The 27,428-nt window shown below is 51.2% G+C and overlaps 1 protein-coding gene and 1 long non-coding RNA gene across 2 annotated transcripts; both read right to left on the bottom strand.

Annotated features, from left to right (window-relative positions):
• Window positions 1-31: 31 nt before the first annotated feature.
• Window positions 32-2,246, bottom strand: LOC139604501 (uncharacterized). The gene is made up of 3 exons (XR_011683991.1): window positions 2,169-2,246; window positions 691-831; window positions 32-202 (listed from the first exon to the last, which is right to left on the bottom strand). It is a non-coding gene; the product is annotated as an uncharacterized lncRNA (long non-coding RNA).
• Window positions 2,247-2,716: 470 nt separating this feature from the next.
• LOC139604460 (hydrocephalus-inducing protein-like) lies at window positions 2,717-26,386 on the bottom strand. The gene is made up of 16 exons (XM_071455614.1): window positions 26,366-26,386; window positions 24,210-24,329; window positions 22,313-22,447; window positions 20,678-20,877; window positions 18,812-18,930; window positions 14,206-14,324; window positions 12,815-13,038; window positions 11,226-11,293; window positions 10,046-10,278; window positions 8,491-8,591; window positions 7,909-8,206; window positions 7,293-7,457; window positions 6,266-6,418; window positions 4,190-4,428; window positions 2,878-3,136; window positions 2,717-2,770 (listed from the first exon to the last, which is right to left on the bottom strand). The coding sequence occupies exons 1-16, from the start codon at window positions 26,384-26,386 to the stop codon at window positions 2,717-2,719; spliced, it is 2,508 nt and encodes an 835-aa protein (XP_071311715.1).
• Window positions 26,387-27,428: the final 1,042 nt, after the last annotated feature.

The following is a 27,428-nucleotide window of genomic DNA, read 5'->3' as shown; positions in this document are numbered from 1 at the left end:
CAAACTCCACGGAGCTGGGCTGCATTTGGAGATTTGGGAAGTGAACTTCTCCCTGAAGGGTGATATGCTCCACAAAAGGATGGCCCCTGACCATGTCTATCTTCAGAACCTTCTCTTTTTTCCAGCTCTTCAAATCCAGTTCATAAGCTGGGTCAAACACGATGTAGAGATGACAGGTCTCCCCTACATCCACTCTCACAGGCTGCAAGGAGATGAGCAGTAATTAATCACCTGTGGGATGATGTCCCAAGGTCTGACAGCATGAAACAGTCAATGCTCCAAGTGACCCCAGCACGGGCTTCTCAGTTCATGGTTCATCTCTCTCCAGCAGGGCTCTGGCTGCAGGCACCACAGTCCAGTCCAGGATCCCTCAGGCTCCCGTTTCTGTGCTCAGCCCCAGTACAAGGGGGTGGCTGCTGGAGAGCTGGCATGGCTTTCCAGGAGACACCTTCCCTGCATGGCTTGCCCAGACCCAGCTGCCTGCTCCCCTCTCCCTGTGCCTTAAAGCCAGGATGGATCTTCTCAATTCAGATAAGATTTTGATTCCTTCAGCAGCTTTGCTGATGCAGCTCAGGCCAGCCCACTGCTGATGCTACAGAATAAACTTCTTGACTCAAGGAGCTCCCAACAGAAAGGCACCACCACATCCCTCCTCTTCAGACCCCACTGGAGGAGGCCAGGGCTGCTCACCTGGCCACCTGGGAGGGGCTGCTGCTCCTTATCACAGACCAGGAATGGCTGCTCCAAGTGCAGCATGAGGTCCAGTGGCAGCAGGCAGGTGTTTTTTAAAGACAAAGGCTGGTACTGCAGTGTCAGGACATCGCTGGGTTTCTATGGAAACAGGAGACAAGGAAAAACAGCCTCAACTAGAAACAGACCTCCTTCTGCTTCTGCTGCAGCTCACATTTTTCAGCCTCACGAGTGCATACATTTCTATTTACTCTTTCTATTTGTTTCTACCCTTCCAGGAGGTATTTCTTGACAGCAGATGCTTTTCATGTTTAGAAACCACAGCATCCTCTGGAGGACAGGGAAAACTCCCAAGTACAGATGAGGGAATAGGCCCCTGAGAGGAGGTGGCTGCTTGACCCAAGATCTAAAGCAGAAAGTGAATCCAGGCCATTTGTCTCCACTTTTGTCTCTCTATTGGGCAGAACAGCACTAGAGGATCTTCACTCACATACAGTCATTTCTCGCAACCTTCCTGGCTCTAGCAGCCTCAAAAAGCACTTTGTCTGCACCACGGGTCCTGCAGCCCCTGCTACAGGGACAAGGTGTCTGTGGTCTCAAAGCTCTGATCAGCCTGGGCTCTTCCTTCCTGTCTGAGCATTGTGCTGGGCTTCCTGCATGGTTTAGAGAAACCAGAGACTTTGGGAAACGACTTCTGCATGTACTGATACCAAACAGGTGCTGTGCCATAGTATGCAATAAATCAGTTTGGGTGTGTGGCATCGAGCAGAACCCAGGCAGAATCAGGGAGAGCTGAAAAGCTTCTCAATTACATCTGAACTGCCTGTTCCAGAAATTCTGTACTTCACTGGAAGCCTGGGAACCAGAGGAGAGGCCTGAAACTACAGAAACCAAATCATTAACCATCTTCTCTTTTTCAGACAACTTGCAGGAGGCAGAAAGATGATGCTGGAGTTGGGATCCAGAGACTAAAGGGCACCTGCTCTGCCTCAGTGTTATCATCACTGCAGTTGCAGGATGCCTGGGGGTCCTTTGAAGCAGAGGAGGCTTAGGGAAATGCACAGAGCTGATCCATATAGCTGTACCATCAAGCATCCATGCCAACAGCACAGAAGCCAAAGAGACACAGGAGATGTTGGGTTTTTCCTTGTCAGCCTGAGGAATTCACAGGAATCTCCAGTTTTCCCAGCTTCCCTGCAGCATCAGTGTAGAGACATCACCGTGCCTTGGAGGGTCCTCAAAAGCCTCCCTTTACAGTGAGCACAGAAACTGGCATTTCTCTGGGGTGGCCACCATCTCCTTGGCACTGCAGCTGGAACTGCACTTTTACTTTGGGGAAGTCAAATACCAGTCTCATCTCTAAAAGCATCTTCACTCACTTTACAAAGTGCCTCAGGAAGGGTAAAGAGGGGCTTTAACACAAGCACACCCCCCCCTCAGCCATGCTGTTAAAATGCCAGCATGCAATCCAGACTTACCTTCTCCACATAGAAAGAGAATTGTCTGGCTGATACTTCTATAGAGGGGTGAATGAACTGACAGGTAATGATTGTTTCCATTATCCTCTCCATCTTGGGGGATGTCCCAATGATGGCTTCACAGAACACATAATCCTGCACCTCCTGCAAGCAAGAGTCACTTGTCACCAGTGCGTAGTGGCAGAGCACCCTGCAAATGCCCTGCATTGGCTCTGCACCCACCACGGGCCCTATTCCTGCCACAGTTACAGTCCCTGCCCCCTTTTCTTCCTGTGCTCAATTGTCTGTAACACTGCACCCCAAAAGCACAAAAGGCACTTGTGAGAAACCCCCTCCCTTGACATGGCTTTTGTTTTACTCCGTGCTCACCCCAGATAAACCACTCGGCACTTGTTTAGTTCACTTTCTTTCTGGACTCCTAGTCTAAGTGTAACTTATTTCTCTGCCCTTCTTTGCTGACTCAGCGTGCAACACTGCTTGCCCCAAAAGAGCAATATTTCCATCCACCCCTGCTTTGGGATCAGCACTGGGTTTTGCTAGCTGTGGAATCACAATAAAGTCTCAGCTGCTCTGATGGTGGCCAGCAAGGAAAGCAACTGGTGCTGCCACAGAAACGAGTAGCCTTAAATCAGTTTTGTGAAGGCCCCTGCTCATTTCCCCAGGCAAATGTCAAGGGCCTGTGGAACAAGCCCAGAGGAGGGGATCTCACCTGTGGCATGCGGGAGAAGCCTCGCAGCACCATGTCCTCAGACTGGCCTGGCTGCAGGTCCATTGACAGTGGCTCCAGCCCAAAGACGGGGCTGGCACGTTTGGGGCGCTGGGAATCATCCTTGGCCCTGGGGCTACTGAGGGTTGAGACACTCTGGCCCCCCTCCTCAGGTGGGCTGTAGCATTCCGCACTCCAGAAGAGCTGATGGTAACGGCGGCCCTTGTTTGTTACTTTGAACTGATGGATACAGGGCACGAGGCTGGAATAGAAGGCAGGATGGAAAAGAGTATGAGAGTAGCTATTTCCCTGGTCATCAGATTGCTCCCAGTGAGCAACCTGAGGTGTTAATTGCTTAGAGACTGTCTTCATTTCCAGCTCTTAATGTGGACCAGAAGTGGTGTCTGATAAGGTGCCCTTTTGATGTCATTATTGCAAAGAGAAATATGTTTCTAATGGTAATGTAACATTTTCCAGGTGAGGCTAACAGGACGTGGTGTTTTCCCCCAAAAGGTTTGTTCTGGGGTGATTCATACTGTTGCTGTATTTTGTATTAATCTGTGCCCAAAGCTGAAACTGAATCTTTGAGATGCTGCCCTTGGGGACCTTGTGTGTGGGGGTAGGATTGCAGGCATTCCTAAAAGCCGGCTCAGAGGCAGTTTCTGGATGATCCCAGCAAGCTGGTAAAAATCATCTGCCTGCTCCAGGAGAGGAAACCAGGGGAGCAGAGCCTCTCTCGTTCGTATCAGCCTTGGCTCTGCACTGGTAGCCATTTGTAGAAATTTCATTTTGCAATTAGAAACTGTTTGGAAGTGAACTTTGCAAACTCTGCTGGCAACTCTGCCTCTGGAACTGCTCTGTGGGCTCCTGCCTTCCTGGTGGGGGTTGTCACCCTCCTGTCTCTTTGTTCCCAGGGCCCCTGCTTGCCTGGCAGGTGCCATTGGGAAAGGGCAAGGGCAAGAGAAAGGATCTTCCCTTGGTGCCTCAGCCACATGGAGGGACTGCCTCATCTGGGCACCATTTCAGGAACCTTTAGTTCTGGGGCAGCCTGTGAGATCATTACTCCATCAAGTGAGGACATCAATGTATTAGAATTAGAGACAGTTTGTGGCAATTTAGCAACTGGTTTCCCTTTCAGTGGCTTTTGAAGGTGTCTAACAACTCTCAAGTGCCCATCACATGTTTGTAAAGGAATCTCTGCCTTTAGGGAAGGAGTCAGGGCTTTGAACTCTGAAGAAGATCTTGCCTGAAGGACTACAGAAAAACTGCTCCTTGTTGAGACAGGAGGAGAGGTGGGAGTGGAGAGATCTCCTACCTGAATTGGTATCCCAAGTTGAGCTCTGGGGCAAATGGTTTGTCTGTGACAATTGTGGTGCCAATGCCAAAAGCCTGGAGAAAGACACTGCTCCAAAGGCTGTTCCCAATGAACAGCTGGACAGTGTCATCAAAACCCACAGTGTCATCCAGGGTTGCTGTGACAGTCACAGGAACCTCACCCCTAGCAGGGATCGCTCCTTCACTGGGTTCAATAACAAAGCAGTTGGATTTGGAAGCCTGTAAGACAAGCATAATATGCATTTAGGATGGAAACCACACACCCTGGTGTCTTGTGGGATATAAGAAAAGGAAAGACTAAAGAGGGGAGGATAAAAATCCTGAAGGCCTAATCTCCCTAAAGTTAAGCTACAGTACTGGGCAACAGCAGAGCTCATACAACCTGTATTTTCCCCTCCTTTAAGGGACTCACCCAATTAACCCCGTTTTGCCCAACCCAAGGGATGCTTATCCTCAGGAGAGTGTTCCTTCCCCAGTCTTTCTCTGCACTGTGGGCCAAGGAAAGCTGCTTTCTCTCTCCTGGCCTCTCACGAAGGCTCAAGGCCAGAGGAAGGCAGGACTGCTCAAATCCCACTGCAGAAACCACATGGCTGGAGGACACTGCTGAGAGCCTGAAGAATATCTCTGCAAAACCAGGTAAGCAAAACCCCAATACCAAACTAATCTTTCCCAAGGGGCCATCAGTGCTTCTCAACACCCCCTAAAGGACTGAAGCCCTCACTCCCCACCAATCATCAGCTGTAGAGAGGTGCCCCAGTGCCCTCTGCCTAAAGAAAAGTCACCTCCAAATGCTTATAGCAGAGCAGGAAAGCAGGAAGCAGAAAGAAAACTGGACAACATGTGCTCTGTGGGCATGGCCCACTCTTCCCAAGAACTCTTGTCATCTGCTTTCTCATGGACTTCACAGACTGGCCAAGAGAGCTGGAGGCTGCCCAAAGGAGGGAGGAAAGGCCTTGCACCAGCACAGCTGTGCAGACACTGCTCTGCAGGTCTGGCCCTGGCAGGAGCACATGAAACCCAACCTTTACACACCATGAGCACCCAGCCAAGGGGCATTGCTCCCTGCAGAGGCTGAAAGCAGAACTCCATTGTGGAGTCAGGGAAAGCTGCCCTGGAAAAAACCCCTCGCTTTAGAATAACATTTATCTCCCAAAGAGCTGGAAAAGCAGCAAGAGGAAAAGTCACACCCCTCCTCCTTGGCCCAGGAGGCTGTGGCTGGACTCTCCCACATGGCCTGATGCTTTATCCACAGACACAGCCAAGTCCATGGTATCAGGTTTTAACCAGCTCCACAAGTTCAACACAGCCAGCGTGAAGTAGAAGAAACCTCAAGCCCCTCACAGATCTCCCCCTCCAGCAGACATCCCAGCCAGCCCCAGGCCCAGCCTACAAGCCCTTCCTGGCTGCACCAGCCCTGCTCCCCCTGCCAGGGGAGCAGCCCCAGCTCCTTCTGCCCTATGCAGCCCCCACATATTAAACAGCCTTTCTCTGCAGCTGCTCCCCAAAGATGCTCTTCAATAGCACAGAGATCACAGGCTGGGGGGTGCACAACCCCCACCCTTGTCTTTGTGTGCACTGCCCAGCTGGCTTGACCCCCAGGAGGTGTGAAAATTGCCTCCCCACCAGCAGTCTGAGGACACACCTCACACCCTGCTCTCTACTATTAACAGCAGTTTGGCACAAAGCAAATGTAGATGGGACAGGGAAACCACAGTGAAATCCATGCTCTGGGGAGCAAAGGACCACAGGTTTCTCTTGATCTCGGAGCTCCAAAATGGGACACACACAGCTAAAGACAAAAGATAAAATTAAGGGAGAACTTGTCAACGCAACCCAGATTAATTGCTGCTCCAACATCTCTGCACCTGACCTCACTGAGGGGTGCCCCAGCTAAAACCACTCCAGAGCCAGGTTCCTCTTGCCTCGCTCAGAGGGAATATTGGAGTATCTTGCCTCCTCTCACACAGGGCAAGATGGAAATCTTGCTTTTAAAAGCCAAGTCATGGCTGCTACTGACCAGTCCATTTCCCTGGAAAACAGCCCCACAGATACTTACCATTTCCATGCTGAAGTCTACAGGGACAAGACCTTTGTTGAAGAGGGTAAAGCTTTGTGAAGCAGGCTGTAGAGCTGGGATGCTGCCAAACTCTAACACACTTGGACTTGGGTAGATTTCTGCCAGCCGTCCAGAGCTCCGTAATTCTACTCCCTGTTCCAGGAAGCAGGCAAGAAAGATTAAAAACCACTCAAAACAAACCACAACAGGGAAACCTAAAAAAGCTTCAACAGCTCAACCCTGCTCAAGTTATTGCTTTAGGGACAGCTACCACACTCCAACTGAAATGCTGGGCTTTTGGGAAAAAAGGAAAAGAAAATTACATGTTCACCTCCAAATTTAAAAGGATTAAGGTAAGAGAACCTTTCCAACTACAAATTATTGGCCCAAAGGTAAAAGCTTTGCAAGAAATCTCTAGTTAAGACCAGGCTGACAGTTAAACAACTGGTTATTCTGGCAGGGAGAAACCCTCCTTTTTAAGGGAAGCAGCCTGATAGTTGAAAGCAACTGTTTTGTCAAACTTCAAGCTCCCTGGCACAGCCTGCATTGCCTGTCCTTGCTGTTCACTGATTTACATGCAGTGCCACAATGGCCCAGGTTCAGATGTTTGGTGCCATCCAGGGAATTTGGCATCATCATTTCATTATGTTTTAATCTAAGTTTAAATCCTTGCAACCAGTCTTCAAATGCCAGCTTTCCTTTCTTTTACACAAAGCTCAAGGTTCCCAGAAGTCTTCTGACATCTTCTTTTGTGCTCAGAGGGATGACATTTGAAAACAGATGTTTCCAAAGTTAACAGCATTTTAAAGCTTAATTAACTAAAACTCCCCTCAATTCCAGCTTAGATGAACTCCCTTCTGCGTCAGACACTGAGATCACCACCTATGAGGCATGGGCTGCTTGTGCCACCCATCCCTGCTGTCCTTCTCCCCAGCAGCCTGGGCCTGTTTTCCCTGGAAGAATCCCTGTCCCTGTGCACCCTGCCAGGAGCAGTTGCACACAGGCTCACATCTCCCCTTGCACTCACCCGTGGGTTTCTCTCATCCCCGAACACGCCGACGAGAGCCTTGGTGCGATGCTCGCCCAGCGTCTGCACTTCGATGATAACTGGGATCTCTGCAGTGCCGTAAGGCTGCACAATCCCACAGGGCTTGGGGCTGGAGTAGAGCACGGGAGAGTCGTCCTTGCGTTGCTGGAAGGGACAGAATGAAATGCAACTTCAGAGGCACCTCTGAAGAAACTTTAGACTCCTTAACATCCACCGCAACAGCAACTTACACACACGTTTCAAACTCCCCAGGACAAAGGTAAAGGCACAAACAAGCTGCAAGAATTGTAGGCTTAGCACTCCCAGGGGATCCTGCAAGGAGGCTGCCAGCACAGGCACTGGTGTCTGTGGATGCAGCAGCTTTTCACAACCCTCTAAGACCTCCCACAAGAAAACACCCTGAAGACTAGACTAGAACATCAACTGTTTCCTCAGGAGGTTAAACTGCATCCTAAGGTTTACATTCAGGTAGGATCCTTTTCTCAGCAGATCTTTAAGACTGAATAGAAACCAGCAAGGTCTTATCCAAACCCTTTTTTCCACTAATAGTCTCCCCAATAATATTTGACAGGAGGAGGTGGACGTGATGCCAAACCTGGGGAATAAGCCCATAGCAGCCAGGAAGGTTGCTGAGGTTCCTGATGACGAGCTTCCTCTCGTACGGCACTTTCAGGTGGCACTCGTGGTACAGAAGGATTTGGGGGTACACATGCAGCTCTGGAACAAGACATCTGGGCAAAGAGATGACCCCAAGGGAATCAGAGATACTGAGAGAATGGAGAACATTTACCCCCAAAGATTGTGAAATGGAGCAGAACACGTTGGTCACTGTCAAATGGGCATTGAACAGCCCTAACCAATGCAGGGTGGTCACAACCAGCACAACTCCATCTCTTGCAGGAAGAAGGAGAGGAGGCCCTTGGGAAATTTGTTCCACCTCAAGCACCAAAACCCAGGCCAATCAATGATACCATTCCTGGTCCCTTTAGAAAAGGGCCCAGGACCGTGCTGGGCTGTGAGCAGGGGTGCTTTTCACCACAGGCTGCTGTCCAAGCACTGCTGTTCTCATGTCCAGCTGGCACAACATGAGGCCATTAAGCAGCTCTTCTCCTTGGCAGCTGCAGCCAGCAAAGCCTGTGCAAGGCAGTGCCTGGGGGAGGCCAGGAAGGGCTGGTACCTGGCTGTGATGACCACTGATGCCACTCCCTCACCAAAACCCTCCAGGTCCACCAGCAATCTCCTGTAGAATTCCATCACGGTGTTGGAACACAGGGTCACCTGGTAGAAAAAAGAACAGTAAATTCTTCCTTACAAAAGCTCATTACCCACATGTGACATCCTCCAGTTCTTGAGGAAGGATTTGGCTTTAATTCTTCTGCTGCTCCATGTGTAGAGCACAGTCTCAGAGTAACAAAAGCCTTCTGGCAATAGCAGATTTGTTAAACACACCTTGCTATCACAGCATCGGTCAGCTTCATTAAAACATTAGACTAAAGCTCTACACACCACTGTATTCAAATTAAGGGGCCAATTTCTCATCTGACTACAATGACATAAATGCAGAGGAAATCTGACTTGAACACAATGAGTTCAGCTTTACAGCAGAAGGCTGAGGGCAAAGTGTGGCCCAGCAGGTGCTGGGCAGTTCATGGCTGCCATGGTACCCAGAGCCCGGGCTGGCTCTTAGAACTCCGGCACCACGCCAGGAGTGGGGAGCTGCCCCAGGGTGGGCATTTACCAGAGGCAGAGCCCTCAGAGCCACTTGCTGTACAGCGCAAGAGACAAGCCACCACAGGGACCAGGCAGAGGAGAAAGGAGGAGGCTCTCTGTCTTGAAGTTCCACAAGGAAGGGTTTATTCCAAATAAAGGAATCAGAGGCACAAGAGCCCTGGACACTCCTGTGCAAGGGCTTTTGTAAAAATACAAATCAGGGGGTGGATACAAACAGCAAATCAATAGGGAATCCTCAGGGGAGGAGTGAGGGGATTACATCAAGTGTCTGGGACCACTGGGGGTAGGAGGGTAAAGAGGATGGGTCACATGGCCAATGGGGTCTCCAAGAATAGGGGAATTCCAAAGGGGTATTGCAATCAGGGATTGGCCCGAGGTTAAAGTGGCAAAGAAGGTTTGGGAACAAAAGGGGCTGGGTTGCCTAGACAGGCAGGGAAAAGAGCTGGAACAAGGGGCAGGGAACGGCATGAGGGACAGCATTGAGGGAGGGTAAAACACAGGCGTGAGCCAACTCAGGGAGAACATGGGTGTACAACAGAACAAGGAATCGATAAAATCAATTTGAACCGCAACCCATGGCTGCAGAGGTTTTTGTCTCCACTGGAGATCCCTGCAGTGAACACAAATTTTTCTGCTCCTCAGGAGAGGGAAAATGAGACCAAGAAGAAAAGCTAACTGCTTTATACAATGACATCTCTCTGACAGCCACCTTCTGCCTTCATCCTTGCTCTGCCCACTTGCAATCAAAGAAATCGCTCTCAAAAGCAAAAGAATGGCTTCAGGACTTGACCATATGGTATTGATCTCAGTGTAGGATTTTGGAAACAAACCAGTGCTCCTTGAGGAACATCCCGGGTAAGCCAGCTAGCAGAGGCCTCCCAGCAGTGCAGATCTCTCACTCCCACGATGCTCAAAGCTGGCACCAGAGCTAAAGCCCTCCCACACTCCAGTGAAGCTTCAGCCCTGGTGCTGAAGCATCTACGGCTGGATTCTTCCCATACCTCAATGTCCTGGTGTCCCTGGGGGAGGATGGTTCCTTGGCTGGGATTCATTGTGAACTCCCTTGGCTCCACATAGAAATGAATTCCCTTCCTCCAGGATGGGTCACCTTCTTTGCATATTTGATCAAGGCTGTCAACAGCCGGCTGCGTGCCATCGTCCGACATGCGGAGCTTGAATGTCACGGGCACCATGGAGCAGTTGGTGAGGCGACATCTCTGGGTATAGGGAAAGCCTAGGAAAGGACACAAATATCCATTCAGGCACCCATTATGGCATGATCCTGGTGGGAATATCCTGCCAGGATAAAAGTGAGATTGGAGTTGAGCTCTTTATTTTCTGAACTACAGCTCACCGAGAAGCTGCATGAGGAATTAATCATCACTGAGTTCCCTTTGACACTGATTCCAGACTGCAGCCTTGAAAATGCCCACTCCTAGCCCTGCTGAACACTGCAAGCTTCTCTCTTTGGGAGGGGGAGGAGCTCCCTCCCCTGCCCCAAACCAGCACCAGTTATCTCTCAGTGATGAGTGTGCACCCAGACCCAGCATTTACTCTGAGAATTCAAGCTGTCAAATTCCCTGGTAAGTCTGCCAACATTCCCACTGTTTTCACGATACATAAACAGTGAGTTGTCATTGAGAAGAAGCTACAGCAAAAGGAAATGAGGATGGAATCAGGAACTAGAATGTGATGCACCTTAATGCAGTTTCTCTCTGCAGGACCCTTAAAGCATCTCTTGGTTTGGGCCAAACAGACTGAGCACATGACAGCTCAGAGTCCACTCAACTGGGGGCAAACCCCAGCCTTGGTTTGAGATTAGCAATTAGGAACCATGTCCCACCTCACCCAACAAACAGGGACATCACAGCCATGCTGCTCACTGTGATTGTGCCTGCAAGGGGATCCCCACTTTGGCTCTGAGATTTGCTTTCCATCCTGCAAAGCCAGAGATACCGCCACACATGGTGGGGATCTGTCTTTTAAAGCAGGACAGAGACACTAGAAAATACTGCCTTTCTATTCCTTGGTTCTATTGGATCTCACAATGGCAAAATGCCCCCTGAGGCAGCAGCAGTTCACAGCCTGAAGAGGCTGCTGGGGCAGACCAGGAGTGAGGGATGCTTTTCTGTTGGAAGGCACAGATCCCTGACGCTGTGTCCCAGCCCAGGCAACACTCACCAAAGGAGATGTCCCCGAAGTCGAGCTCAGGGAGGTCGAAGTGTAAATTCGGTGCAGTGACGCTGCCCCTGGAGGCCGAGGACAGAGCAGGAAAGGGCTCGGTTAAAGGCATTGCAAAGGTCCGGCTGTCGTGGCTCGGGGCACAAAACCTGGGCTCAGGGCACCCTGGGTTTCCAACCAACACAGCACCGTGTGCTCAGCACAGGGCCCTGTGCACAGGAGGCAGCTCAAGCCAAGTGGCAGCAGCCAACAGCCACTGATGGGCAGGCAGGAGAAGCCCCTGGGATGCTGGGGGTCCCATGAAGGACCCTGAACACACACCCAGACATGGCTCCGTGCCTCAGTTTCCCCAGCTGCAATGGGATGGACATCAAGGTGTCCCCACAAACTTCTGTAACCAGCCTTTCCAGCCACAGGTTCCCTGCTTTGCTCCTTCTTAGCTGGAACTGCTGTTCCCGTGGAGGAGCTTTCTCAGGAGAGTTTGACCCACACAATCATTACAGACACAGTTCTGAGACATGAATCCAGGGGAGCCCCAAACATCCTCTGAAAAGAGCAGCAACAGTTCTACCCAGGGGACAGGTGAATCCTAGAGGAAAGGACTGGTGAAATGTTCCCTCTTGATTTCCAAACTAAAAAAGCAGCACTTTTCCTCCAAAAACAAAGCCAGCATCATTGTTTCTCAACTATGGGCAGACCTACTCATCACTTTTCTCTTGCCAAATAATAACTTCCTTGTTCCTTTTTATCCATCTCCCTTATCTTATTGGTACAATCAAGTGCAGATTGCTTTCATTTCTTTACTGCCTTGAGCCAGTGCCCCCCAACAGCAGGAGCCCAGCTCCAAAGCTGCAGAGCAGCCAGCATCAGCTCTCCTGCTTCCACTGCATTATCCCAGCAGCACATGGCTCAGGCTGGCAGGGACAAGGCCTCACGCTGCTGTGGTGCTGAGGACTGAGCTCTGCCTCCCCTGTGATCAGCCCTTCTCCCTTTGGCTGGGCCAGGATTGTCTCCTGCCATGGCACCAGCCCATGGGATGGTACCCCAGTCCTTGGCACAGTTCCTGCTGCACAGTTCCTGACTCCCACATCAGCCCTTTGCTGGCTGTGCAAAGGAGGCACCAGAGCACTCTGTGCACAGGAGCTGGGAGCACAGCTTGTCCCCCACAGCATGGCCATGAGAGGGGAGCTGAGGCTGCTGCTGCCCATCTGGCATGGATTATTAATGGAAGTTTTTAAAAACACTGCTGCTGGGGAAGAATCCCCCAGGCTGGCCCATCTGCAAAGCCCTGGGGGCCTTGCTGGGTGTTCAGGTGGGACATCCCAGAGCAGCTGCTGCCCAGAGCTGCTCCATCCCACTGCCTGCCATGGCCCAAGGCAGAGGGAGATCCCTGCAGGGAGGAGTCATTGCAGCTCCTGGGTACCACACAGGGCAGGAGGCATCCTGACACTAAGGCAATGCCAGGATCACAGCAGAGATTAAGACCTCAGGCATCACCTTTTTTCTCTGCTCAACCCCAAAATGAGGTAGGTGGGGGATTGTCCCAGAGACAGCTACAGATGTGCCCACCAAGCTCCCAGAGTCCTTACCTGATGGTCAGGATCACAGGTGTAGGAGATCCAGCCACACTGAACTGGAATTTTTCCTCAAAGCTCCCCAGCACGGTGGTATGGAAGGAGATCTGAACAGTCTGGGTCCCACCTGGTGCAATCATGCCCTGCTCAGGCTCAACCGTGAAGCAGAAGTCCACATTTGTGGTTGAAGGGATATAGGTGAAGGGAGCATCAAGAGCTCCTTTGTTAATCAGTTCCACCTGCAGAAGCAAGAAAGCAAAATGGAAATACAGGTGGAACCTTCCCTTCTTGTGAGTTATTGTCTAATGATGCAATGAACACCCAGCAAAGGCAGAAGATGCTTTGTGCTGCTGAATGGCAGAAGTCAAAAGATCCAACAGGACAAGTTCTGCCTTTGGGTTTTCATGCAGAGCAGTGGCAACTCCACAGACCTGCAGTCACCCTGGGCTTATCCCATGGACACAGAGCAGTGCACCTCTGCTCAGCATCACCAAGCTCATGGGGAGCTGGCCCTGAGAGCCCTGAGTGGGGTGATTGCAGCTGCGGAGTGAATCACCCCAGAGCTGCTGCTGCCCCAGTGAGCACAGCTCCAACAGCACCATCTACTCATTCACCTTTCCCATACCATGGAAACAATTCATTGAGAATGAGGCATCAGCATCAAAATGTACAGACAGCACCATCCTTTGGTAAGAAAACTCAGCGTGTCTTTCCCTTCCCCAGCCGCGCTTTTGAAAGTGTCTGGCATGATGTAGTGCCTCATTTTCTACCTCTTTGAGTTGCTCCCTCATGAATTTTTTGCAAACTTGACACTATTGGGGGGGAGGCAAATAGGTAGAAAAATCCTTTGCTTTATTCCCAGGAACACTTTTCTCCTTCCAGAGCCAGAGATGCACCAAGGCTGAAGTGTGGTGAGGGACTGGTCAGCAAGGGAGAGAACTCCCAAGCCCTTTGCAATGGCCAGCACTGAGCCAGGAGGCTGGATGGATTTCCTGGGACTTCAGCAATAAGCAGGGACACTTGACTGGAAGCTGTTTGCAGTGGGCTGAAGCTCAAAGGCAGCCAGTTTGTTGCAGCTGCTTCTGCAGAGCCCAGTCCAAAGGTGCCTTGTGTCTGGCACTGCCACAAAAGCCTCTGAACATGCAGCTTTTTGACCCAGTGTTGGTTTCATGTGGCAAGGGGTTGTTTTGCAGGAAGCCTCCCAGCTGATCCCTAAGGAAGGCTGCCCAAAAGCAGGGACTGGGGCTTCAGGAACAACAGACACACGTTTCTGACCCCCCAGGTTTGAGCAGTACATCAAATATTCCCTGCTCACAGCTGCCCAGGTTGGCAGCAATTCCACAGCTCCACCAGGCTTGCTGCTGCCTCAGGAGCCATCAGGATCCATCCCAAGCCCTGCTGCTCACCTCATAGACATAGGGGGTGTAGACAAAAACATTCCCAAGGTTCAGCGTAGGAGAGCTGAGTTCAACCAGGGGTCCTTGGCCTTTCCCTCTGAGGCACAGGGGCAGCCTGATCTCACGGCCTGGGGAGAGATGTCCATTGCAGTACAATCATTCCCTCTGTCACACTGGATTTTCCAGGCTGCCTCAGTGCTAGTCCCTGACTCTGAGCTGGATGCACTCATGCTTGGAGCTACCTGGTCTAGGGGGAGGTGTCCCTGCCCATGGCCTTGGCACTAGATGATCTTTAAGGTCCACCCCACCCTCATCATCCTGTGATTCTGTGGTTTCCTTCCCATGCACCTAGAGGAGCTTTGAAATCCATTCAGTGCAGGCACAAAAGCTCATGATGAGTTTGGCAATTACCAAACTACCCGGGCCAGGAGCACAGGCCTTTGTTGCCCAAGTGCTCCCCTTCTGACACTCAGCACTGTGTTCTGTTTCCACAGAGTGAGAGCTGCAAGGGGACAACTCCCACACAGGCAGAGAAGCAGCTGCTGGCCAAGGGTGCTCCTTCTACAAACACCCTGTGCTCAGTGGGGCTCAGCCACCTCTGCTCTGCTGCTGTCTGGGCACTGGGAGGTGATCCAGGGCCAGGGAGCACATTTCTAACTCAGCTCCTTCCACCTGATGATGGATCCATGGCAAATGGACCCATCCTGGAGGCCAGGGGCCTGCAGGGGCTTAGTGCTTGTTCACTAAAGCTGTTCTGCTCTGGAGCTCTCTGGCCTTTGAGGAAATGCTGGCAAAGCCGTGGCATGAAAACCTCTCCCTGCACTGCCTGGGCTGTTCTGGGATCAGTAAGGCAGAGCCAGCATTCTGAGCCCTGGCCTTGCACAGGAGACTCCCTGGAGGCTGCAGGGCCAGGGGGGATGTGCCAGCACTGCCCTGCTGACCAGGGACTCTTCCCAGCACTTCCATGGGAGCCCAGTGGGCTCAGGCTTGCACCATGGCTTCACCGAGGGGGACAGGAGCAGGGCAAAGGAGCTGCACCTGAGACATGGCAGTAAGCCACACTTTGATACTCCAGTGCTTCCAGGGCTTTGAAGGTCACCGTGATTTCAGCCGAACAATTCGGCCCAATTTCTCCCTCCTACAACAGAAAGAGACAGCAAAGCATTGCTCTTCAAACTCCACATTTCTTGTTTCCAACCACAGGCCTGTAAGCCTTGATTGAGCATCAATGATGAGTGAACAACACAAGCAGCCAAGGAAAGCCTCCAAACCCAGCTCAACACAGCGCTGGAAGCTCTCAATGCTCAGCTGATCAGCTGCCACTCTCCACAATATTCCTGCTGCTCTGACACAAGCTCTTGGTCCCATCATGCTGCTGTCAGCTCCATGGGATGTAAGTGCCACTGTGCACTGGTGGCTCTTGGCCTTAGATGGCCCATAGGAGTAACCAAGAAGAGAACATGATCCCTGAGAGAACAATATCCTTGAACTACAGATATTAGTTAAGCTATTTTGAAAGAAAGCAGAGGTTGGGATTATTCTAGGCTTTACTGCAAGATGAGAAGGGATTTTGCTCCGTGCAGACACCAGGCATTCATCATCTCTCCCAATGCCAGTACTCAGAATCAGGGCTCTGGCTGATGGGAGCACGTGGCAGTTTGCTTGCATCACCAGAAAAGGAAAAGGTTTTGTGTCCCTGTGTGCAGGAGAACTCCAAAGGCCCATTTCAGCCTTGCACCCTTGTGTCCAGGCTCACACAAGGATGACACTGGAAGGGACACTCAGCAATAGTGCAAGGCATGGTTACAGGAGGGGATTGGCATTTCTGTCATTAACCTTGGGCTGAATTTGGCCTCCTTTTGCCAGGGAACCATTGCAAGCTTCAGGTCAGTGTGTGAGCTGGCAGTGCTCCAACAGCCTCTGCTGAGCCCCACGTGTGGGGGGAGCCCCTGCCTACAGGAACTGCTCCCTGTGACACTGCAAGGACACGCACACAGGGCCTTGAGCTCCAGCCTGGCAGCAGAGCTGGGCTGTGTCAGGCTCCCAGCCCTGCCTTGAGCCTGCAGGGCACAAATGCTTTGAGCAGGGAGCTCTGCAGCCGCTCCAGAAACTCCACGTCCTCCCTGCCAGCACATGGGGCCAGCTGAGGATCTGCCCAGTGACTGCAGCCAGGGGAATGGTGCTTGGGAGGAGGAAGAGGAAGAGGAAGAAAATGAGGTTCTCGGGTGTCACTTACCAATGGCTCAATGAAAAAATTTTCACTGGCGAACAGCAGGGGGTCATCTTGCACCTTTGCCTTCTTCTCCTGGACCCTGCTTCTCAGGAGGGCAGTGTGATCTTCAGAAAAGCCCTGCACCTTCTCTACTTCTTTCTCCTCCGTGAAGTTTTCCAGCCACTCCTCACCCGATGGGTGCAGCAAACGACACTGCCTGCAGCCCCAGGGAGAGACAAGGCCAGCTGATCATTTAATAAGCCACAGATTTGCAGAGAGAAGTGGGAGTGCAGGAGAGCAAAGCACTTGGGGAGGAGCAGCAGCAGCTCCCCAGCAAAGGCTGAGCCAAGCCACGAGGGTCCCACAAGGATCAGAGGATAACTTGTTGTTCACTGGCACAGCAGGGAGTTTCACCCCACACTTGCAAGCTCAGGAGAGGTTTCCAAAGCCAACATCCCTCCAGAGAAACCTCCTGGCTCAAAGCCTCTGCCAAAACTGAGGGAGAATCCACCGACCACCTCAGCTGGCTTTTCCTCCCACTGAGCTGCTTGGGGGATGCACATAAAGGTCACAGAGCACCCACTGCAGCACTTCCCTGGGAAGGGGAGATGTTGCCAGGTCATGTAGGAAGAAGATTAGAGAGACAGGAGCCCAATTAGAACCTGAGGAAATCAGTCATTGCAACCAACCTTTCCTTCCCAAAATGCCATTCCTGGTTGGAGTATAAATGGAACTGGAATGCTGAGTGCTGAGCTCCTGAAGCCCAGGGACACACACCCCAGTGCCAGGCATGGTTTACTTGGCCTAAACCATTCAAAAGCACCAACACCCCCCTGAGGCCATAGGTTAGTTTCAGTCTTGGGCCATGTATCTCACTGAAATGCATCTTCCAAACCAACCTCCTCTTCTCTTTATTCTCTTCTTCCTCAGAAGGCAAAGCCTTCCACTGGAAGTGGGCTGTGATGTTACTCCTGTTTTCCAGGAACACGGTTGTCTGGTATGCCATGGTGATGAAGGTCTTGCCAGCCTCCACGGAATTTGTGCTCAACGCAACATCAACATCTACAGCTTCTCCATGGAGCCTTGTGTGGATACTCTCTTCACCTGGAACAAAGCAAAGGGGAGTCTTTGCTCAGCTCACTGGCTGATGGAAGCACAAGGAACAGAACAAATCCCAGGGCACAAAAGAAGGTGTCACAGTTTTTATCTGAATGAGCAGTTCTGTGGATCAGTCCATTTGTCACATCCTGACAGCTCTGTGTGTAGAGTGGTGAGGATGTCCTGGGCAGCTCCTTAAACCCCTTGTTTCTGAGTGTGTTTGTAGAGCTTTGGCCCCAAGGTGACAGGATGGACAGTGGGATTGGTCAGTGTGCTCTGGTGACCCACTCAGATCACTGGGATTTCTGCATCCAAGTCCTTCAGGTGACAGGGTGAGGAGCCCTGTTCAGCCCTGCCTGGCCCAGGGTCTCCCTGGGCATCCCACGAGACTCCCATCTCTCCTGATCCCTTGGATCCCTTGTTGCTGACCAGCAAATATGCCTGGGGGCAGGTGGGCAGCAAAAGGAGGCCCAGAGGAACAAGTGAAGTGACAGCGCACAGCAGGAGGGGACACAGGTGAGGAAACACAACCAGCCTGGCTCTGCAATATGACAAACCACTCTCAAATGAACACCATGAAAATCATCATCATCATCTCCCTGTCCAAACCCACAGCCACATCAGTCTTGAAATATTTTCTATTGTTCTGATCTCAAAAACCAAGCTGGCGCATTGCACATTAAATAAAAAAGGGACAATAGAAAGATTAATAAGTACAGAGCAGCTTCTACATTAAGACTGAATGGGATTCCTCAGTCTAGAAATCAAATGGGAGATAGATGTGAGAGGTTTGTAACAACATGAACAGCCTGGGAAATGGGCACAGGGAAAAATTGGTCTTGATTTGTCACCAAACAGGAACTTGAGGGCCTGAAAATGTTATTAGACAGAAACTACATCTATGTGTAAGGGCCACATAGAAAAAGGATGTGTGACAAGCCAGTGGAGAAGCAGCATATGGGACAGAGGTGTGCAAGAAATCCATTGCATTGGAGAGAGTCTGATGGAGACCTCACATCCAGCACGGCCCAGGAATCAAATAAAACTTCACCCAGGCATAGCCACATGGTAGTGGAGAATCAGGGATCCTCCTTCCTCCACTCAGCAACTCCCAGCAAAACAGGAATCAAAAATCTTCACCCTTTAGACAGGATCCACTTTCTCAAGCCCCTGAACACCAAGGAGTTTTCAGTTTTCTTTGGGCTAAAGCTGAACAGGGAGGTACCTCTGGAGGGAATGCAGGGGGAGGGACAACAGGGAGCCATGTGGAGAACTGTCCTGTGCCCTGCAAGGGCCAGCACTCACCTGTGTTGCAGCACAGGGACCCAAAATGTTCCCCGTTGGTCAGCGCATGAAATGTCACTGTCACCTGCATGGTGTCCCCAGCACCCAGAGTTCCTGCGGTCGGCACCACGGAGAAAGGACTGCAACACAAAGAGAGGGATCAGGGCTGGGGGGACACCTGGCCAGGAGATTCCTGCTGCACTGCAGCTCCCTTGGGCAAGCAGGGAGCAAACCAAGCACAGGCAGCAGAGGACAGAACAGACAGGCTCAGAAACAGCCACTGAGCCACTGCTGAGGAGATCCAGCCCTCACAAGATCCTGGGGGTAAAATGACCTCAGCTCCCCCATACTCTGCATCCAGCTCTCTGCAATGAGGCTCAAGGGTCCCACTGCCAGCAATCCCATCAGAGAATGGTTTGTGAAGAGCACAGAGAGGCTTCAGAGCTATCTGCATGCAGAACTTGACACTGACTGCCTCAGGAATTTCTCTTTTCCTGCTGCCTATAAACCTCATCTCAGGAGATGCAGATGTTAGGGCACTACCTGTCCTGGGATATTACAGCCTAGGAATCAGACAGGGAGAAGGAACTTTTCCTTGAAGACCAAGGAATAGTTACAGTTGAATTTGCAGTGTGATTCTTTGGTTTATTTTGCCTTGAAAATATCCTGATTTAGCCTAAAAAGGGCACATTTTATCAACATTTCAATGAAAGCTGCTCTAAGAAAAGGAGCAGTCAAAACTCTGAAAGAGTGCAAATGCAGATTAGAGCAATAGAGTGACATGGAAACCCAAAAGGAGGATGCTCTTTACAGTCTGAAGGAGCCCATGCCAGCTAAATGAAGCACCATGAGCAGGAGCACATCAAGGAAGCAGAACAGGAGGTTTCTGTGTGTTTACCAGCAATGCAGTCTGGGACTGTGGCTTGTTATCCAGGCTGGTAACTGTTGCTTGGCCCAGCAGAGAAACTCTGTGTGAGGTGTTGGAAATGTTAATGCAAATGTGTTGGTGCACTTTGGATTTAACAGGAGCCATCAGGATTGGTCACCAGGTAAAGAGCTCTTGCCTGACAAGCACTCTGTGCTTTGATGCTCAGGGACAGCTCAGGGGAAATGTGCTTTGTGCTCTTCTCCAGCCCCACTGAGGAAACAAAAGTTCCTGGCCTGGGTGCTTTGCTGCTGGTCAATCTGTCCTTTAAAAGTCTGTTCTGGGGAGTTTGGTGATGATTACATCACACACAGAAATAAAGAGAACATCTGGCAAGCTGAGCTTGATTGATGTCACTTGCTTCAGGTTCAGCTCATTCAGGACCTCTTGCTGCAATGATGGGCTGAGCTGTTCCCATTCCCACTGGTGAGACCATCACTGGCTGATGGAGAAGCCTTGGGCCAGCAATGTTTATGTGCTGGACGTGAGACTTTGGAGGGAGGGGAGCAAAGACAAGGCCTCAGCAGCCCCAGAGCCAGATCAGTGCACGTGCTCCTGCATCTGCCCCGGGGCTGATGCCAGCACTGCTGCAGGTCCCTGCTGGGGCTCGGGGGGATCAGTGCCTGCTGGGGGCAAGGCACGGGATTTTCTTCTTATTCTTTTGCCAGAAATTCCACCAGAACAGAGAAGCTGCCATTTAAGGGAATCCCTGGCCACACTTCAGTACTACCTTCCATTCCATTCCATTCCCTTCCCACTGCTGCCCCATGTTACATGTTCCTGCCCTCAGATGGCAGGATGGGAATAACACTCCTGGGGGTGACTTCAGGGCTTGCCTGCTCACTTCCAGCCAGGGCTGCAGGGCAGCAGCTCTGATGCTCTGGTTCCTTTGCTGCTCTTTCCCAACTCTGCTCTCACCCAAAGGTGATATCCTTTGCACAGGGACAGATGAGCTGCCTCACCTCTGGGTGCTCAGCTGGTAATGAGCTGTCCGGTTACCGACATTGCGAACCAGCAGAGTCTTCTGGGTGCTGTGCTTGACCGGACACTCGGAGAAGTCCACCTGGGCAGGGAAGTCCAGGATGGCTCGGGCACCGATGGCCCGAATTGGCACAACGATCTTCTCCTTTGCCATGATACAGGTGAGCTCATGGGAATAATCCTGCAGGAAAAGAAACTGGCTCAGCACAGGGCATTTAGTGCCATCCCTGTGGCAGAAGAAAAACCATTTCCTGTAACTCATCCATGGCATCAATTTACTGGGCATCAATTTACCTATTCCACCCTAAAATGAACACTGAGTTTTTCTAATATGTCACATTTTAAAGGCACCAGTGCCCTTTGCAAAAGCTATCCCAGTGGCATTAAGCTCTTGTGTCACTTGGGTCATACGGAGAACTGCCCTAGGCCACCATAATTTTCACTCACAAATTTTAATGATATGAAATAATTCCTAAGCTCCTTCTAAGGAACATGGAGCTAGGGAACACAGCACATTCCTCTTTAGGTTTCTATATTCCCACTGTCTGAGAATAGGACAAAGTGTTCAACTGACTCTAAGCAGCAAGAGGAAGATGAGAAAACAGCTGCACCCAAAGAGATCCTGCACCTCTGGCCTGGTGCAGAAACATCAGTTGGCTCAGAACTCCCCTCTAACTTTGCCTCTCCAACCAAGTCAGGAGAAGAACAGTGCTAAGAGGTTGCAGGATGCTGTTGGAAAGGGCCTCTCTTTGTTTGCCTGCAAGGCTTCCTCCCTTCCATGCCATGTCCTAAACCCTTCTGTATGAACAAGTCTCCAGATGCCAGCAGTGAGATCAGACTTGCCAGGGCCTCAGCACTGCCGTTCAAACCTCCATGCAGAAGCACCTTTGGCACGGAATGGGTGCCAGCTGACAGAGCAAGCACAGTGACAGGCATGAAGACAGAGCCCCAGCAGTGCCACTGCCACAGGCTCTGGGCCCACAGCTCTGCCTGCAGCTTGTACCTGCCCTACACGAGCTCCTTCAGGCAGGTGTCCAAGTCCCCTGCAGCTCAGCAACCTCCTGCTGACCAAGGGCACCCAGAGCCCAGTGTGCCTGTGCCAGGCTGGGCTCACGGGCACAGCACATCCTCTGCCCTGCCCCTGCAGCTGTGCCATGGTCACCTGTGCTCTGGGACAGCACAGCTGCAAGGCTGCAGAACAGAGGGGGTGAAAAAGCACCGTCTTTGCTCCAGCCCAGGGGCAGGCAGGGAAGCTGTTGGCAGTCAGGAAGGAGGAAAGCTCTCTGACCTCTTTGTCCCTCGAGTGTTTTCCATAATAATGAAACCCCTTCCACTGGACCTAGAGATGGCTGAACATCTGTCAACATCTCTTTGTCATTTTCATCCTGTTCCTGTGCATCTTCCCTTGGGAATGCTCAGGGATGTGCAGGGAGGGGAAGCAGAGCCTGTCAGGCCTGGCTGCAGTGCCTGCCAGCAGTGCCAAGGTGTGACTGGCTGCTGCAGGCTGCCTGCCCAGGGCCTGGAGCCCAGCTCACAGCATGCAATGGGCTGGAGCAGAGTGCAGGGAAAACAATGGCTGTGGAGATCATTGTGTGCTTTGGCTCCTCCAGCCTCACCTTGTTCTCGTCGGGGCTGAAGCGGATGCGCACAGGGGCGGAGGCGCCTGGTGGCACGATGTGGTACACATCACTGGGGCAGGCCAGCTGGAAGTAAGGTGAGCTCTCCATGCAGACCTTCACCATCTGAGCAATCTGCAGCAAAGACATCACATGATGATTTTGCCACTTGTGGAAACGAGAGGAGACCTGTCCGTGCCCTGCTGACATCCCTCCCTGGCCCCTTTTCCAAAGCACTTTCAGCTGTGCAGGCACAGGCACATCATTCACAAGGCTGAGCTTGAATCCCTCCTGTCTGGCTCCAGCATTGTGGCCAGGGCCAGTAAGGCAGTGCCTGGTGGCAAGGAAGGGCCAAGCAGGTCAGCACCAGCAGGATGGAGACAGAGCACCTGAACCAAGTCATCTGCATATTCAACAAGGCCAAAAAACCTGCTGGCTTCTGCCTGCACACAGCCATGAAGTTGTCATGTTCCAGGGGCGAATGTGCTACCTGAAAGCAAAGCATCAAATTGTCCTGGGGGAAGGAAAAAATTCCCTTCTAGCAGATGAGGTTTGGGTAGGGACGTTGTGGAGATAGAGTCATGCAGGCAGAGCAGCAAGAGAGGAGACCAAACCACTGTGGCCTTCCTGGGAATAAAAGTAAACCTGAAAAGCAAAAGAAGGAACACAGCAAGACAATCCCTAAAACAAGGAGATGGCAAAGAGAATTTAAACGGGCAGTAAAGCAGCAAGGAGGAATCATAAAACCATGAGAGCATTCAGCTTGCCAAAAGTGATGGAAACACAGACAGGCTGTGCCTATTGACTCTGGGCTTCAAAGGCATTTTCTGCCTGGAGAAACATGACCAGCACTGAGTGACAGTGTGGTTCCAGTATGCAAAGCCAATCTTGGCTCTGCAGGGCTTCTTGCTGCCTGTGCAGGCAAGCTGGGCTGCTGGGCATTCCTGCCTGCAGCCAGCAGGCCAGGTGCTGCCCTCTGGGATTCACAGACACAGCACACATGCATTTTCCAGCACACAGATATCATCAACCCCTGAGCACCAAAATGCTCTCAGAAAGTCTAAACCAGATGATTTGGACTCCCTCCTGTCTCTTCCCACCAGCCCACTCTTGGCACAAGGCTCATTTGAGAAATGTTTCCCTGACGGAAATTCCAATGGTCTCTGTTTTCCTCTTTACACTGGAACACAACTGGTGACATTTTTCAACTTTTTCCCTCTCAACTCTCTTGGGAAACTGCAAAACAATCACAAGTGAAGGTGAAAACCTCCAGGAGCGTTGGATGTGCTGTGGTTCTTCAAAGGGAAAGCAGAGCACCGTGTTGCTTTTGGAAAAGCTGAGCAGAGCTGAATGAAACTTAGCAGGAGCCTGAAGTGGCACCTAAAGGCCTCCCACTGCTTCTGCTCCATCACTCTGATTGCAGGGCTCTTTCAGAACACATTTCCTGCAGTGCCAATGCCATGAATGAGAAGTGATTCCAGCATAAAGTGGAGAAGACTCAGCCCCTGAGCTGACTGGGAGCTGCACAAAGGGAGCCAAACTGGCTGAGAGAGGCAGAGATTCCTACCAGGAGCCAAGATTAACCAAGGAAACCCAGGATGTGGTATAGCTCAAGGCAAAGCATGAGAGCAGGTAAGAACTGTACAGGCTCAACATTCCTACCAATCCAGAGCTTTCAAGAGCAGGAAACTCCTTTGGCATAGATACCATCAAGGCATGGCCAAAATCAGGGGACAGTTCCCAGCACAGGAAGATTTCCACAACTTGCAGAACAAAGGTGCTGAGACATTTTCTTCTGGATGTGCTGCAGCAGAGAACTTGCTTTGCTGTACACTGGGGGAATGACAGCACTCTCCTCTTCCAGCACAGTGTTAAAGCTCCAGGTGCCAGCACTTACCTTGTCCTTATTCATGATAGACAGCACCATTTCAGAGACCTCATGAGCAACGACGTTCTGAAATACCAGCTCTCGTGGGGAAACCCCAAACACGCTCCGTTTCGGGGGAGCTGGTGACAGCTGGAGAGGCGAGAGAGCAGGGAGAGGTTCAGCTGCTGGGAGGAAAGTTCATGAAGGATCCCTTACACTGATCCCCAGTGAAGCACAGCCTCTGGGTGAGCATGTGTGCCCAGGACACACTGGGCAAACTCTGGCTCACCCACCTCTGCTCTGAGCTGATCAAGAACTGCTTGATCAGCTTAGAGCAGGCTCAAGCCAAGTTGCTCTTTTGATTTCTCCAGCTTTCCTTCTCCAGAATGCCAGGCAGCACGTTCCTTAAGCACAGCCCTGTGCCCACTGGAGCACTGACTGAGCACTCATGGAGTAAGTAAGACCCACAAATTTACATCAGATTCAATTTTGGGATGTCCTTTACTCTGAGACAGGGAAACTGAGGCCCACCCAACTGCAAATACCTGTTTTGAACTAGAACTTAAGCATCAGTAAGAAGAGAACAGTACTAGAGGAGGTGTGAGAGATGAGGTGGTATTTGGCTGAAGCCAAAAGGTTTTTAAGTGAAAGAATGGAATTTGTTGGTACTATGTGTTGTTTGTAGTTTGGATTTGTTCAGGTTGGTGTGTTGGGTGCTGCTGTGAGTTGGCAGCACCAACTGGCTGAAGACCTGACCAAAAGGAAGGAGGATGAGAGGAGAGGGGACAGAAAAGTTGGTGGTCAGAGAGAATGGAAGTTCTTGAGTACCCCTCCGGGGAAAAGGGGCCAGGGACTGTCCCAGCTGGGTACAAAGGGGATACAAAGATTGCTTTTTTCTTGGAGGGTGTGTTTGCTCCTTTTCGGGGGCAGGGAGACACACGCCTCTCTGTGTGGTTGCTAAGAAACAGTTTTCTTTTGCTTGGATGATTTTGTCCCCTTTCATTGCATTTAAAAGTTACTGCCTTTCTAACAGAGGGAAAGGCAAAAATAAAGTCAGGAAGTCAGCTAAAGGCAAAAATGAAGTCAGGAAAAAGACAAGTGAATGAGGATAGAAGACAAGTGAATGACAATGCTGAATGAGGATAAGGTTCAATTATTTTCTCAGCGACTTGGCTAAGAGTAGAGTTGGTATCTCCTTTTTCCATTAGCTTTAAATGGGTGCTTTCTTGTCATTATTGCCATCTTATTTAATACCATTGCAGAGGCATGTCTGGAAAGACACAACAACAGCAAATGCTTCTGGACCAGAGACATTGCTTTAAGAAGGCTCTGCCCTGCTTTGTCTGCCTTCTCCAGTCACACTGTTGTTACACCAGAGACACAAGCAGGTCTTGTGTGTGACTCCATGAGGAGACACAGTCTGCTGAAGGGAGTGGCTGCAGCACACTGTGCCTTAGTTGTGCCTTTCCCTGAGGTGTTCCCAAGGCCCCTCTCCAGGGCAATCCTTAACCTGGATTGTGTTCCGTGTCGCTTGCTGCCAATTTCCTGCTCAACAGCCCACCTCGGTCACCTACCCCTTTGGACTGTGCTTTCTACTGAGCCAGTCCTGCCAGAAAAGCAGCTTTAAACACAACTCTAAGTAGGCACTGATCCAGATAAAGCACATCCATTCCCTTCTGCCCAGGGCCAGTCCCCTGTACATCTGGCAGCCTGCAAAATCTAACAGCCCGTCAGGGTCCCAACACATTGTTCCAGCCCAAAGCAGTAATGCAATTTGTTTTGCTAAAGCTGAAGTCATTCCTGCAGGTCCTCGGCCTCAAAGGCCAACGCTGCCACTGTGGAGGGAATGCTGTGACCCCAAGCATTTGATGGTGACCACACCAAAGCAAGAGGTGGCTCCTTCAGCAGGAGAATGGCAAATGGCAATTTGGTGCCTTTGCGTCCTCAGCCTTCCCCCCCTGGTTTTAGCAATGGCAGCTACACTCCAGCACAGCCCAGCAGCTTCAGCAGAGGTCATTTGTGTTGGCTTAGTGCAGATCAGGACTCCCAGTCCACCACTCCCAGCAGTTTGCAATGACAACAGGACCTGGACACTGAGGTCTTTTGCTGGAGGCGAGCCTGTCACAAGCACTCACCCTCTTCAAACTTCATGTTAAACAGAAAGGAAAAGAGCGGGAAAAGGCTACCTTTGGACGAGTCTCACTCATGTCGACACATGGGCCAATTCTGGGCAGAAAACTCCCCCCAGTGCTGGCCTCCTGCTTTGAGTTGACAAACTTCTCCCTCTGGAACTTAGAGGGAAGCAGCTGAAATGCAAAAACAAAAAAACAACAAAAAACCAACCAAAACCAAAAAAAACCAAACAGCAAGAATGTCAGAGATGTGCTTGCTCAGAAAGGCTTTCCTTGAACAAGTGGCACTGATGAATAATTTGTGATCACAACCACTAGGACAGTTCTGGAAACCCTGGAAGTTGCCTGCTGAAATACTTAGCACCAATAAATTAATAATACAGAGTGCAATAGACATACTCCAGCCACATGGCTCTGTCCCATGAGTCTCTCTGTGATTTGATGGGACATGTTTGGGGATTTCTGCTCTTTGGGCATTTGTTTCCTCTTACATTTCACTGGATTGAGGCAGTGACCTTTCCAGAGAGTGGGGAGGAGCTCTCAGAACTGCCTGAACTCCACCCCTGCACAACACTCAAAACTCACAGGCAGGAGTTAGCACTGCTGGCTGAGTCCAAGGGAAGCAAGCAAGAGAAGCTGTACCAAGAGTGAGGTGCACAGGAATGTGTCCAAGTTTTAGCTCTCTCTGTTACTTAGCATTGGTTTTCTCTGTCTGGGCTGACAGAGCCCTCGAGAGAAGAAAACAGAGGGATGTCCTTGGCAGAGCCTCAGCAGTGGGGCATCTTCAGTCAAGTGAGCTGCAGACAGCAAGGGACCTTTGTGGCCCTGGCTCCAGTGCTGCCTGCAGGGCTGCATCTGTGCCCACCCAGGAGCTGGGAGAGAACAGCTGCTTTGGAAGCTCTTCCAGCTGGGACCAGCCGTGGCTCTCAAGGCTTGGGGCAGAGTTTGAGCTTTCCCCCTCACATGCCCAGGTGCCCAAGGGCAGCTTGGTCAGAGCAGCACAGGTGAGTGCCCAGCCTGACAGAAGGAATTGCTGTGGCAAAGGGGAAGGAAAGAAGCCCATGCTGAGGGCTTCAGCTGTACATTGGTTTCACTTGGCTCTGCTGGCACAGCCAGG

Source organism: Agelaius tricolor, unplaced genomic scaffold, assembly GCF_023055355.1.
Source record: "Agelaius tricolor isolate 1412-34295 unplaced genomic scaffold, bAgeTri1.0.p SCAF_51, whole genome shotgun sequence".
NCBI lineage: Eukaryota > Metazoa > Chordata > Aves > Passeriformes > Icteridae > Agelaius > Agelaius tricolor.
This window is presented reverse-complemented; position numbering and strand designations above follow the sequence as displayed.